At 38.6% G+C, this 11,877-nt stretch overlaps 2 protein-coding genes across 2 annotated transcripts; one reads left to right on the top strand and one right to left on the bottom strand.

Annotated features, from left to right (window-relative positions):
• Positions 1-6,523: 6,523 nt before the first annotated feature.
• LOC101291173 (cell division protein FtsY homolog, chloroplastic-like) lies at positions 6,524-9,555 on the bottom strand. Its single transcript, XM_004306782.1, has 11 exons — positions 9,229-9,555; positions 9,042-9,146; positions 8,805-8,875; positions 8,635-8,693; positions 8,106-8,143; positions 7,870-7,990; positions 7,688-7,756; positions 7,514-7,596; positions 7,133-7,201; positions 6,900-6,962; positions 6,524-6,807 (listed from the first exon to the last, which is right to left on the bottom strand). The coding sequence occupies exons 1-11, from the start codon at positions 9,532-9,534 to the stop codon at positions 6,694-6,696; spliced, it is 1,098 nt and encodes a 365-aa protein (XP_004306830.1). The 5' UTR covers positions 9,535-9,555; the 3' UTR covers positions 6,524-6,693.
• Positions 9,556-10,493: 938 nt separating this feature from the next.
• Positions 10,494-10,907, top strand: LOC101303945 (BON1-associated protein 2-like). Its single transcript, XM_004308352.1, has one exon. It carries the CDS (start codon positions 10,494-10,496, stop codon positions 10,905-10,907), a length of 414 nt encoding a protein of 137 aa, XP_004308400.1.
• The last annotated feature ends 970 nt before the right edge of the window (positions 10,908-11,877 follow it).

Genomic DNA, 11,877 nt, shown 5'->3' on the forward strand with positions numbered 1-11,877 from the left:
TTCTAGAAGAATAAGTAATCTAGACAGAAGAGAAAACTTTCATAAGTTCCTTGATGTCGTCAATGAGTCCTGCCTCAATCATTCCTTCATGATGAACCGAATTCACTGCTGCTACAGCTTCAGAGCAATCATATTCCACCTGAATGTTCTTTTGTCCCATTTGTCCCAAAGAAATTAGGAGGAGTAAACCCTCTTTAATGGCCCTAAGCTCAACTTGCTTTGCTGATACCACATACAAAATTGGTTTTGCAAAAGCTGCAATAAATTTACCTTGATCATCCCTTACTACACCTCCAGTACCTCCAGTTGTTTTCTGTGCAATATAGCTGCCATCCACATTTAATTTAACAAAACCATGTTTTGGTGGCTTCCAGGATCTTTGTTGCACTGCTAATTTTGTAGTTGAGGGTTTCCGAACAACTTGAAACTCTTGTAGCCATGAAAGAGAGCTTAAAACAATTTGAGCAGGGGCCTGAGATTTCTCATTCCATAGGACATCATTCCTATTCCTCCAGATAGCAGCTAGAATTATAAGAAGTTTTTCAAAAGCAAGTTGAGGCAAGGGAAGAGCTCTCTCAATCATCCACCATTTGAAGTCTGTATGTTGGTGTGGAAAGTCACCAAAATTAAAAGAGGCCACTGAAAGAGCTTATTTAACATAAGGGCATAGACAAAGGGTGTGTAGTATGGTTTCAAACCTGTGAGGACACAGGATACAGCTCAAGTCCCCGGTGAAACCCTTTCTTTGCAGTAGGCAATATACCACCACAAGCTCTCCAGATAGTGGTTTGAACTTTATGTGGTACGCATGCCTTCCAAATTCTTTTCCATAGCTCTTTACAGGGATCTCCATGTGAAGATGAGGCTAAAGCATTTCCCATAACAGACTCACGCGCCAACCAGTACGCTGTTTTAACTGAGTAGTCTCCCCTCTTCTCCATACTCCAGCTGATAGTCTTGTTTGGGACGTTGACCGAGTGAAATGCTTAGAATTTTATTAGCCACAGCCGGAAGAAAATACTACTGAACTAAGCATGAATTCCATTGTTTTGTATCACCATCGATGAGCTCACTGACTCTTTCCAGTGGACAATTTGGAGGTTTCTGAATTAAGTATTTAGGACATTCTGGTATCCAGCTCTGTGACCAAATATTAATGTTAGAACCGTCTCCAACTCGCCACTGAATGTCACCTTGTAAAACTGGTTTGCTTGCAATAATACTTCTCCAAGAGAAAGAAGGAGATCTCCAAGTTCTGCATTCAGAAAAGAACAATGGGGGTGATACTTGGCTTTATATAATCTTGCAATAAGAGTGTTAGGATTTTTAATAAGTCTCCAGCCTTGCTTGGCCAGCATGGCCAAATTATAAGCATGGAGATTCTTAAAACCCAAACCACCCTTATGTTTGGTGAGACAAAGCCGTTCCCAACTTCTCCAGTGGATCTTTTTCTTGTCCATAGTGTCTCCCCAGAAAAAAGAAGCACATAATTGGTGAATGTCATCACAAAGCCTTTTGGAAGGAGATAACAATTCATAGTATATAATGGCATAGTCTGGGCAATAGCTTTAATGAGTACCTCTTTCCCGGCTGAACTTAATATAGTTGCTTCCCATCCCAAGAGCTTTTTCTCCAGTTTTTGTTTGATGTAAGCAAAAATGGCTGTTTTGGAACGACCAACTTTCATTGGAAGTCCCAAGTACTTATCATGCTCACTTGCACACTGAACTTCCAAGATATCTGCTAGTTCGGCTTTTTGCTGCTCCTACACATTGTTACTAAACACCACACTAGATTTGGTGTAATTTATTTTCTGTCCTGAAGCTTGTTCATAGACGTTTAGAATTCTTTTGAAGTTGAGACACTCAGTTCTTTCTGCAACACCATAGATGAGCTGTCATCTGCAAAGAAAAGATGATGAAGAGTAGGAGCTTGGGGGCACATAGTGATGCCTTGAACAATGCCATTGCTAACCGAATGAGAGATTAGTGATGACAAACCCTCACTACATAGAATAAATAGATATGGAGAGAGATGGTCTCCTTGTCTGATGCCTCTTGTAGGCTTGATGTGAGCAGTTTCTTCACCTTGCACTAGAATATAATAGGAAACGGTCTGGATGCATAGCATGACAATACGAATCCATTGGGCAGCAAAACCTAACTTGGCTAATATGGCTTGCAAAAAGGGCCATTCAAGCCTGTCATATGCTTTACTTATATCCAGCTTCATCGAGAAAAAACCTTGTTACTGATGTCGAAGCTTGTGCATAAAATGCGCAGCCTCATTGGCCACGAGTGTGTTATCCAAAATCAAACGCCCTGGCACATATGCACTTTGTAGTGGAGAGATGATATCTGGCAAGCATAATTTTAACATGTTGGTGAGGGTTTTAGATGCAACTCGATCGGCAAATGACATTGCATAATGCTATAGGACGGAAGTGAGTAGGGTCTTTCGGATCATCAATTTTTGGAATTAAGCAGATATGTGTATGGTTTGATTCCACCCATATCTCTCCATTCTTTAAAAGGTTTCGTACTGCATGACAAAAATCATTAGAGACAGTTTTCCAGTATCTCTGAAAGAAGAAAGGAGTCATACCATCAGGACCTGGACTTTTGGAAGGATGCATTTGGAAAACCGTTTGTCTGATTTCCTCATCTGTATACGGCATAAGAAGCATAGCATTCATCTCTGGCGTCACCCTAGAAGGTGTGACATCTAGAATCTCTTGTAAAGCAGTGGCATCAACCTGCTCAGTACTAAAGATAGTACCAAGGTATTGCATAATAATTCTCTCAATGTCCTCCGGATTTGTTGTCCAGTTGCCTGATTCATCAATCATACCTTTGATGGTGTTCTTGCTTTTCCTGTTACATGCTCGTCTATGAAAGAACGCAGAGTTACGATCTCCATCTTTGAGCCAGGTAATACGCGATCGTTGCCTCCAATATTTTTCTTGCGCAGCCAGGATCTAACTAAGCTGAATGTGAAGTTGCTTCTACTCTTCATACTGGTGTGGAGAATATGGTTGTCTCATCAAATCGTTTAACTTCTCTTCAATAATTTTTGCTTCCTTTCTTTGTTTGTTGAAGTCAGTTTTATGCCATTCCATAAGTTTACTTCCTGCAGTCCGAATCTTGTAAGCAATTTGACCAAGCATGTTCCCAGTAGTCGGTTGCGCCCACGCTTATCTAATGATAGATTCTGCTTCTACATAACCAGACCATCCTTCCTCAAAACGGAACCTTATGCAGACCGAGTTTGGAAGTCTACAATCCGATCTAACTTCCACCAAAATAGGGTTATGATCAAAATCACTAGGGTTTAATGCAACAACTCTACTATAAGGAAAGCGACTGCGCCATAGAGGGGATTGAAAACCTATGTCTAGTCTTTCCTTAGTGAATTTGTTCGACCAAGTAAATCTGCTACCTACAAACCCCATATCCATGAGACCACACCTCGTCATGGTATTGCGAAATTTTGTGATTCCACCCGAAGCTCTTGGAGGACCTCCAGACTTGTCCGCATTGCTCATAATCTCATTAAAGTCTCCTGCCATCATCCAGGCAAGATTACATTGTTGCAAAGCTAAGGCTTCGATGAGATCCCATGTACAGTTACGAACATCCTTTCCGGCAAAACCATAAATACCAGTAAAACGCCATGGATCCATTCCATCTTTGCCTACCTCGACATCAATATGGTGTGCCGAGTACGTCCGCAGCTTCACATGCGTATCTGAGTTCCATAAGAGAGCTAACCCCTGTGACTCCCTGCCATGATCAATACAGAGGGAATCCTGAAACCCTAATATGCGCTTAAGACTTTCTATATGTGCCTCCTGTGCTAAGGTTTCCGAGAGGAAGATGATGCTAGGTCGCTTGGCTTGGACTATATTGACGAGGGCGCATTGCGTTTCCAAGTTCACAATACCTCTGCGATTCCATAGTAAGATGTTTCCTTCAAGCATGGTGAAACAGAGAGCAAAACTGCTTGCCACCAGCTCCGTGGAGGTTTGAAATTGGTGGTGGTGCACACGGCGGCCGCCTTAGGGTTTAGAGTTTAGGTGCATTTTTTTGTGATTTTTATTCTTGTTCATTTGTCTCTCCAAATTTGTTCACTTGACCTCACTCAATTATAAATTATTAAATGACATATTTATCCTCTTACACAATGACTATTAAAGACACTAATTAAACAAAAGTAATATTACATTTATTCTCTTTAAACTTTCTAATTCAATAATAATGGATTGCATTTTATTATTTTTCTTATTGATTTTTATTTTCTAGTTTTACCACATACTTATTAAAGCATTTATATATTTATATTATCATACATGTCACATGCATATACAAAGTGAAAAAATATTTTTACAAAAATTATGATCTATCAATTAATTTAAAAATAAATAAATAAATAAGTATCATAATATTTTACAAAATTATGATCTATCAATTATTAAAATAATTTATCATCATGAGGTATAAAAACAAAAAAATATAAACTTACAACAAAAAATAGTATATATAAAATAGAAAGTAACAAAAGTATAGAATAGTTCATGGAAGAACATTCTTTTGATGATCGATAAATAAAATTTGAGACACAATCCTTTCTTAAAATTTTTTTTTTAAGAGAATAGTATTCTTCATGATTTGAATGAACTTTTTCTCAAAAATTGATGTCATTGAAAATTATTTCTTACAATTTGATCAAAAAATGAATGTCTAATGACATTTTATGCAAAATAAAAAAAATACAAAAAAAATAAAGAAAATCAAGAAATCAAGGTCGGGAATGGAGGTTTGTGTTAAAAAGAAAAAAGAAAAAAAATTAAAGAATGGAAGTCGGGAATGGATGTTCGCATGCAAAAAGAAAAAAGAAAAAAAGAATTGGAGGTATAATGAGTGAATAAGAGGTGTAATGAGTAATATATATGTGTGTGTGAATTACATAAACAAGGCTATTTTAGGAATTTGAAATAAAGTCTAATGAGCAAATACTTGTATTTAAAAGTAAAGTTGAGGTGTAGAGAGAATGAGAGGTATATTGAGCAAATTTGGAGGTGTCAATAGCCGCACTCATTGACAAATTGCATTAAACAATATCTAAGATATCAAATTGGATATTTTCCTTTTCTTTTTCATTATGTAGAGCTTTTATATTTTTGTGAATGTGATTCTTTCTTCTATATACAATTCTACTGATACGATATGAAGTATCGATTTTTTGTGCAGCTGAAATGAAGGCAATCATTTTGGGTTTAGAAACTGCTGTGCACAATAACTTGTTGTTGGAGGAGGTTGAATCTGATTCTATGGATGCAGCAAGGCTTGTGAACAGCAATGGGGAGTGTTATGTTGAAGAGGGAGTTTTAGTGGAAAGGATAAGGCTGTTGCTTTGTAGTTTGTACCATTGGTCTGTTTGTACCATTGATCTGTTTGGTATTGTCTATGTAACAAGAGAGGCTAATTGTGCAGCTCACACGGTTGTGAAGTTTATAGCTCGACAGGAGGGGCGCTTTTCTTGGTTAGGGGTTGGGCCATATTGGCTCATGGATATCGTTTACAGTGACAGATCCGTAACTGATTCTAGTAGTAGGAAAGAGAGTAGGAAATTCTTGTCCGCTACCTATAATTTCCATATTGTCATAATCGTTTAGCACACAGGGACGGTTAATTCACATGTTCTAACACTCCACTAACTTGACCATATAGTATCCCTCCATCTCAACTCTTGTAACTTGTTCGGGATATGTAACCAGCCGAAAGTCCAGAACAACTCAACCTCAATGTAATATTGCCGCTATACAACTTTGTTTCATATAAATAATATGATCAAAATGTCAATTAGCTTGAAATATGATCAACTTCAAGTTTCAGTTTTAAATAGACAAGGGATTACAAGCCTTGAACTCGCATTGTATTTCCCCTCCACTGAATCTTTAATAACATGTTTCCTTAACTTCCTTTTTTATCATTTTGTGTACAAGTAATGCTAGCCTATTTCCCCTCCAAAGTTGTGTGTTTTGGCAGTGGCTAATTTTCGTTCACAGTGATCTCTGTATCAAAGTGGATGGATCTGTAGCGAAGAGACAAAGAATTATAGACAGCTAGTAACTGAGTTCAAAGCTCAAGAAAACAAACTGCCCAATATTTCCTGGAAACCATCCTCCTCCAGAGTCTGCAATCCCTTGAAACAAAACAGCTGCGGTCAAGGCGTTATCACTATAAACACCTCCACACAATATGTAAAAAATAAAAATAAAAACCATTCGGTGAAAAGAACCAATTTCCCGACTGAAAGTACATTAACTCTTTAGGCGTCAGAAACAAAGATACAGTAAATTACTGATATTACATTCAGAGGGACAAGATGGATATCTTGGTGCCAAAAAGAATAACGTTTTCAGTTCACCCTATGATCAATTGTAGTGTCATTGTCGACCCCTTGCTATCATGATCTCAATGAGCTCCAAACGTATAGAACCTATACTCTCACCTCAACCCTGCACAGCAGTAATCACCTAGGACATTAAGTATGCTGCAAGTCTTACACTTTGTTTCCTGGTGCATTTTTAAGTAACTTATTGTGCCTCCAGCCTACACTGATTTCTTTCTTCTGCTAATTTTACACTACCTCTTCCATTGGGAATGGAACTACGACACACCACCCCTAGGACTATGAAAATATGGCATTCACAAAAGCCTCTGCATCAAAGGGTTGTAGGTCTTCTACACTTTCACCAACTCCCACAAACTTTACAGGAATGCCAAGCTCATTTACCACACTAACCTAAAAGAAGACACAATCTTAGAATTAGTTAAAGCTCTGAAAGATCCATAAGAGTGCTGACAGATGAAATGGGAGAGATGATGTGAACATACCACACAGCCACCTCTAGCAGAACCATCGAGTTTTGTCAAAATCAAACCAGTTATCCCAACAATCTGCCATATTATATGTTAAAAATCCACACATTAACAAATTATTGTGTAGTAAAAAGAGATATGAGAAGAATAATATTTTACACCCGGAACACATAAAGTGATAAAGTAAGCATTTGATACAAACATTATAGCGAGGAAGTAAATGAGAAAACCAAGGATAAGAACATTACTTCATTGAATTCTCTTGCTTGGGGAAGCATGTTTAAACCAGTGGTCCCATCCAGAACTTGTAGGATCTCCTGTTTATGTCAAAAACACATGTCAAAAACACATACTGTTAAGCACATAGAGAAATGTTTCAGTATGCAAATAGAAATACTAAAATCCCATATACATGGCGAATTTTGTTCAAGTCATCGAATTTTCTGCTACTCATAGAGTTGAAATTTACAGTGACAAAGAATATACTAGATATGGTAAGCTATCTTGCAGATGGTGCATGTAGATTATGAAATAATGTAGCTTAGGGCAGAATTATTCTATTTAACAGAAAGTTCACTTTTAAATTTGATAATAGAAACAAGATGAAATTCTCAAACAGCTGAGCTTACATTAGGGGAACCAGGCATGACTTTTCCTACAGCTTTCTTACATGCAATCAACTCTTCCATCAAGCTGTAATTAGTGTGCAGACCTGCAACGAGAAATAAATTAATACTCCCACTCAAAAATAATCGGCTAAGTTCACAACAGTACATTATAAGAAAGGAAATTCCCAAACTTACGTCCGGAGGTGTCACATAAGACAATATCATAACCTTGTTCTTTCCCTCTCTTCACAGCCTGAGAAATAACTATTCAGAAAGCACTTTAAGACTATATGTCAGTAGTTGCACCATGTCAATTGAATTCTTATGGACAAAACAAATGAAAGCAAGTTGATCTGTCTACTATTCGAGCTGCCTACCTGTTGCTGCTTTGGCCTTCTCTTTTTCCGCCACAACTATCTCACAGCCAGTCCTCTCAGCCCATATCTCCAGCTGGTCACCGGCAGCAGCTCGAAAAGTATCCCCTGCTGCCATCAATACCTGGCACAATTTCAAGCAAGTCAATTCAGACCATACGTGTATGTAACCAGTCTTCCTCATATACTGCACACCAAGTCATTAAAGAAGGGAAAATGAAAAGATGAAAATATCTCACCTTTGCCCCTTCATTCTTCAATCTATAAGCCAGCTTTCCTGAGTGAGGATAGTTTATAAGATCATTATCCATTATCAACCATTTGTAAAGCCAAATAACAATAGCTAAAACATATATTTAAGTCTCTGATGTTATTTATTTAATGCATATGCCACTATAAAGTTTGAACTGAAGTTCCTTAATCTTATGTTTAGCTCTCCGCTGTTGTAAGTTCTATCAATCAATTTGTCTCCTAGAACAGACTACTTCATACTGAAAGCTTAGAGAGAAAGCTTAGAGAAAACTGTAACAAACCAAAGAAGAAATAGAAACCCTCACTTGTATTACTGTGTAGAATTAGCTGAACTAACTACAATGACATTAGAACGAGATATTTATACTAAACATCTAACTATCAGAATTACTATAAGACCACTACCTAGCTGATATGCGGCAAAATAAGCTAAGAGCCTAACCAACTAGAGACTTACATGACTAAGAAAATACAATGACTTTAATACTGTTAACACAAGTTCAGTTCAATTCTTACCAAGAGATGTTGTCTTCCCACCTCCATTAACCCCAACAATCATAATCACAGCCGGTTTCCTGATGACACGATATAAACACAACCAGCATCAACTCCCAGCTAAATCAAAATCAGGCTCTGAAAAACAATCTCAAACACGGAAAATTCCAAATTTAGAAAGTTTCCAGGACCTGTATCCAAGCTGAAGCTCAGTTTTCCCTTTTATAGTCAACAAATCGAGAACATTCTTCTTCAACGCCTCCTACAATCACCACATTACATTTTACTTCCACACCAAAGAATAACCAACCCTTCATTTCCTTGCTCATTAAGTCATACACAAGTATTTAACAATCTATGGCACCATAGTTTCGTAATTTTTAGCAACCCAAATATCCTAATCAATCATCAATGATATATATATGTACCTTAATTTCACTTCCAGACTTGAGCTTCCCAGCTACAATGTCCTCCCTCAAGCTCTCCACAATCTTGATGGTGATCTTCGGCCCGAAATCCGATACCAGCAGAGCCTGAAACCCGAAAGGAACAGCTCTAGTTTCAAAACCCTAATTACCGAAATCAAACCTCAATCAAATTCAAATTCTGTTTTACCTCTTCGAGCTCGTCGAGGACTCGATCGGTGTCGGCGAGGTTCCAGTAGAGGAGGAGCTCGTCGATGACGGCGAGGTTGTCGCGGGTCTTGGAGAAGCCGGAGAAGAGCTTCTCGACGTCGCTCTTGGCCTTCTCCTTGATGAGGCGGCCGAGGCGGTTGAAGAACCCGGTTCCGGCGCGGCATTGGAGCCCGGAAGATCCGGGTCGGGTCGGGGCTAGGAGGAGGCGGTGGTTTTGGTGTGGGAGCGGGGCGGGTTTGGAGAGGAGTGAGAAGTGAGAGAGAGATGAAGGCAAAGGCGAAGCCATTTGCTGTTTGAGCTTTGAAGCTGAGAGAGAGAGACTGGGTTGGTTTGGATATATCAGATAATGTGTAGGAAAAAAAGTTTACAACGGGGTCATGGCGCCTAATGAAACGACGTCGTACGTCTTATGGTTGCATAGTTGAATGATCAAGCCCAATAAGTATCATTTCGTCTGGCCGCGTAGTCTCTCTTTTACAAGTAAGAGAGCCGTTCTAGCATTTTAATTCTTCAACTGATACAAAAAAAAAAAAAAAATCTATTTCCTTCCTATAAGTAAAAGACGACAGAACTATTTTCTCATCCGCGATCCAAATATGTTTTTCAGTGTTGTTTCATAACAATGGGAGATGACGTTTGCATATAAGAAATCCAAAGATGTCACTCATGGTAAGGCAAATCTAGTGAGTTCTTCTTTTACGTTTAATTTGTTCCAAGTGTTTTAAAACACGCCACACGCCACATTAAGTAGTGGTCGCAGTTTGGAAAAAGCAGTATAGCTCTTTCTCTGGTGAATAGGACATCACGAGTATGAATGCATCAAATATAATCAAGCTAATTAACCAGTAAAAATAAGAGTGAACGATAGGGTGATTGCCGCATTACAATACTTAACCACCAATATTGGTTAAGTTACCACCCACATGAATCTATGTCCTCATCTACAAGCTTCAATTACGCTATCTTCCCGTTTTGAAATATTCAATACCACTTGCCAACAAGAGAAGAATATATATATACCTTTCCATAGAATAACCCCATCATGCCTCGTCGAAGCTTCAATGACATTTGGTTAGAATTTCGGATAAACTTTAAGATTCCAACGTAGAATCAAACACGTCTTTCTCTCTTTCTACATCTTCCTCATTCCGATCCGACCCTATATATGATTTGCTCTCGTAAGTTTAATAGACGCAATTCATCCCTTCCCTTTCATCAAATACTTCATTATTTTCACATACTGCAATGGCAGCAATCTCGTCTCGATTGGTGGAAATCACCGTTCTCTCCGCCGAGAATCTCCAATACAACCGCAAACCCTTGAAGAAAAACTCCTTCGTCACCGTCCGGACCAACCTCGCCGTCACCAAGCGTTATCGAACGGGCCAGACAGACTGCGAAGGCGGAGTGCCAAAGTGGAATGAGAAGATAGTGATGGAGTTTCCTGCTCAGGCTAGGAATTTGATCGTGGAAGTGCAATGCCAGAATGGGGCGAGGACCATCGGAGCGGCGAGCATTCCGGTGTCGGACTTCATCGGCGGGTGGGTGCCTGAGAACTACTTACACTTTCTGAGTTACAGGCTGAGAGACGAGAGAGGTCTGAGGAATGGGATTGTGAATATTTCGGTGAGGATGAAGGTGGAGGAAGGTGACGAGTAGTGGGTGTGCTACGACGTCGTCGCATACCACCTTGGTTTATACGGCAGTGGATAAGAGTGGTGTCACAACTGGGTTCCGGTGAATTGGATGAATTGGAATAGCTATAATCGAGTTCAATATTAGTTGCATCTTGCATATGTTTTCATAGGCTAGGGCACGGTTCATAATCAAGGAAACTTATGGCATGCAGCGGTATGCAACTTCATGCTAATTTCATAACTCGATTAACTTGACAGATCAAGCTACCTAAATCTGTCAGTTAATCACAGTATATATATGAAATCAAATCAAAAGATGGTCGAGACAATATTTGACAGAGCTAGCTTCTTCCTATATCGATCTATGTGACTACTATACGCTATACATACTTCAATAAGTGCGAGAATTTGTGCAAATTAACAAAGAGTGTGTAGAGTAGCTCGTAGAGAGTATGGAGCCCGAGTTTCCTTTTTCTCTTGTTGATGGTTGTTAAGTTGTTCTTGATCCTAATCTTTCCTCTGCTAGCTAGAAATTCTACCCAATTCAATCAGCTTGTAATAGTATATATGACTGATGGACAAGAAGTACATATATATATATATATATATATATATAAAGGAAAATAAATTTAACTGGTTTATCAAAATGGTAGGTAATAATACTATCATATTCAGTTTTGAAAGGGTAAATTAAAGTAATGAAAGGTAGTCCTAGAATTACTTTATCAGTTAAATTTTTTACCAAGACAAACGAAGTTTTGAAACGAACATTGTTTTAGCAGATATATATATATATACAAAGCTGATCAGGTGCGGACGTCCGCACCAAAGTTTTGGTGCGGATTTCCATTTTTACACCACTTTTCGATCGAATTTCCTCATCTCCACCGTCTAGTATCTAGATAATATTGTGTAGATCATCTCTGCATAATTTCAGCCAATTTGGTAATCGTTAAGGCCCTCAAAATCGAAAACAAATAGGACGGACTGAA

The sequence above is a fragment of the Fragaria vesca genome, linkage group LG7, assembly GCF_000184155.1.
Source record: "Fragaria vesca subsp. vesca linkage group LG7, FraVesHawaii_1.0, whole genome shotgun sequence".
In the NCBI taxonomy this organism is placed as follows: Eukaryota; Viridiplantae; Streptophyta; class Magnoliopsida; order Rosales; family Rosaceae; genus Fragaria; species Fragaria vesca.

Excerpts from the sequence above, each read along its gene's own strand:
- LOC101303945 (XM_004308352.1), top strand. The coding sequence starts at position 10,494 with ATGGCAGCAATCTCGTCTCGATTGGTGGAAATCACCGTTCTCTCCGCC.
- LOC101291173 (XM_004306782.1), bottom strand. The coding sequence starts at position 9,534 with ATGGCTTCGCCTTTGCCTTCATCTCTCTCTCACTTCTCACTCCTCTCC. Across the intron at positions 8,876-9,041 it reads AGTCTGGAAGTGAAATTAAG|GAGGCGTTGAAGAAGAATGT; the intron begins GTACATATATAT and ends TGGTGATTGTAG. Across the intron at positions 6,963-7,132 it reads AAGCAAGAGAATTCAATGAA|ATTGTTGGGATAACTGGTTT; the intron begins GTAATGTTCTTA and ends ATAATATGGCAG.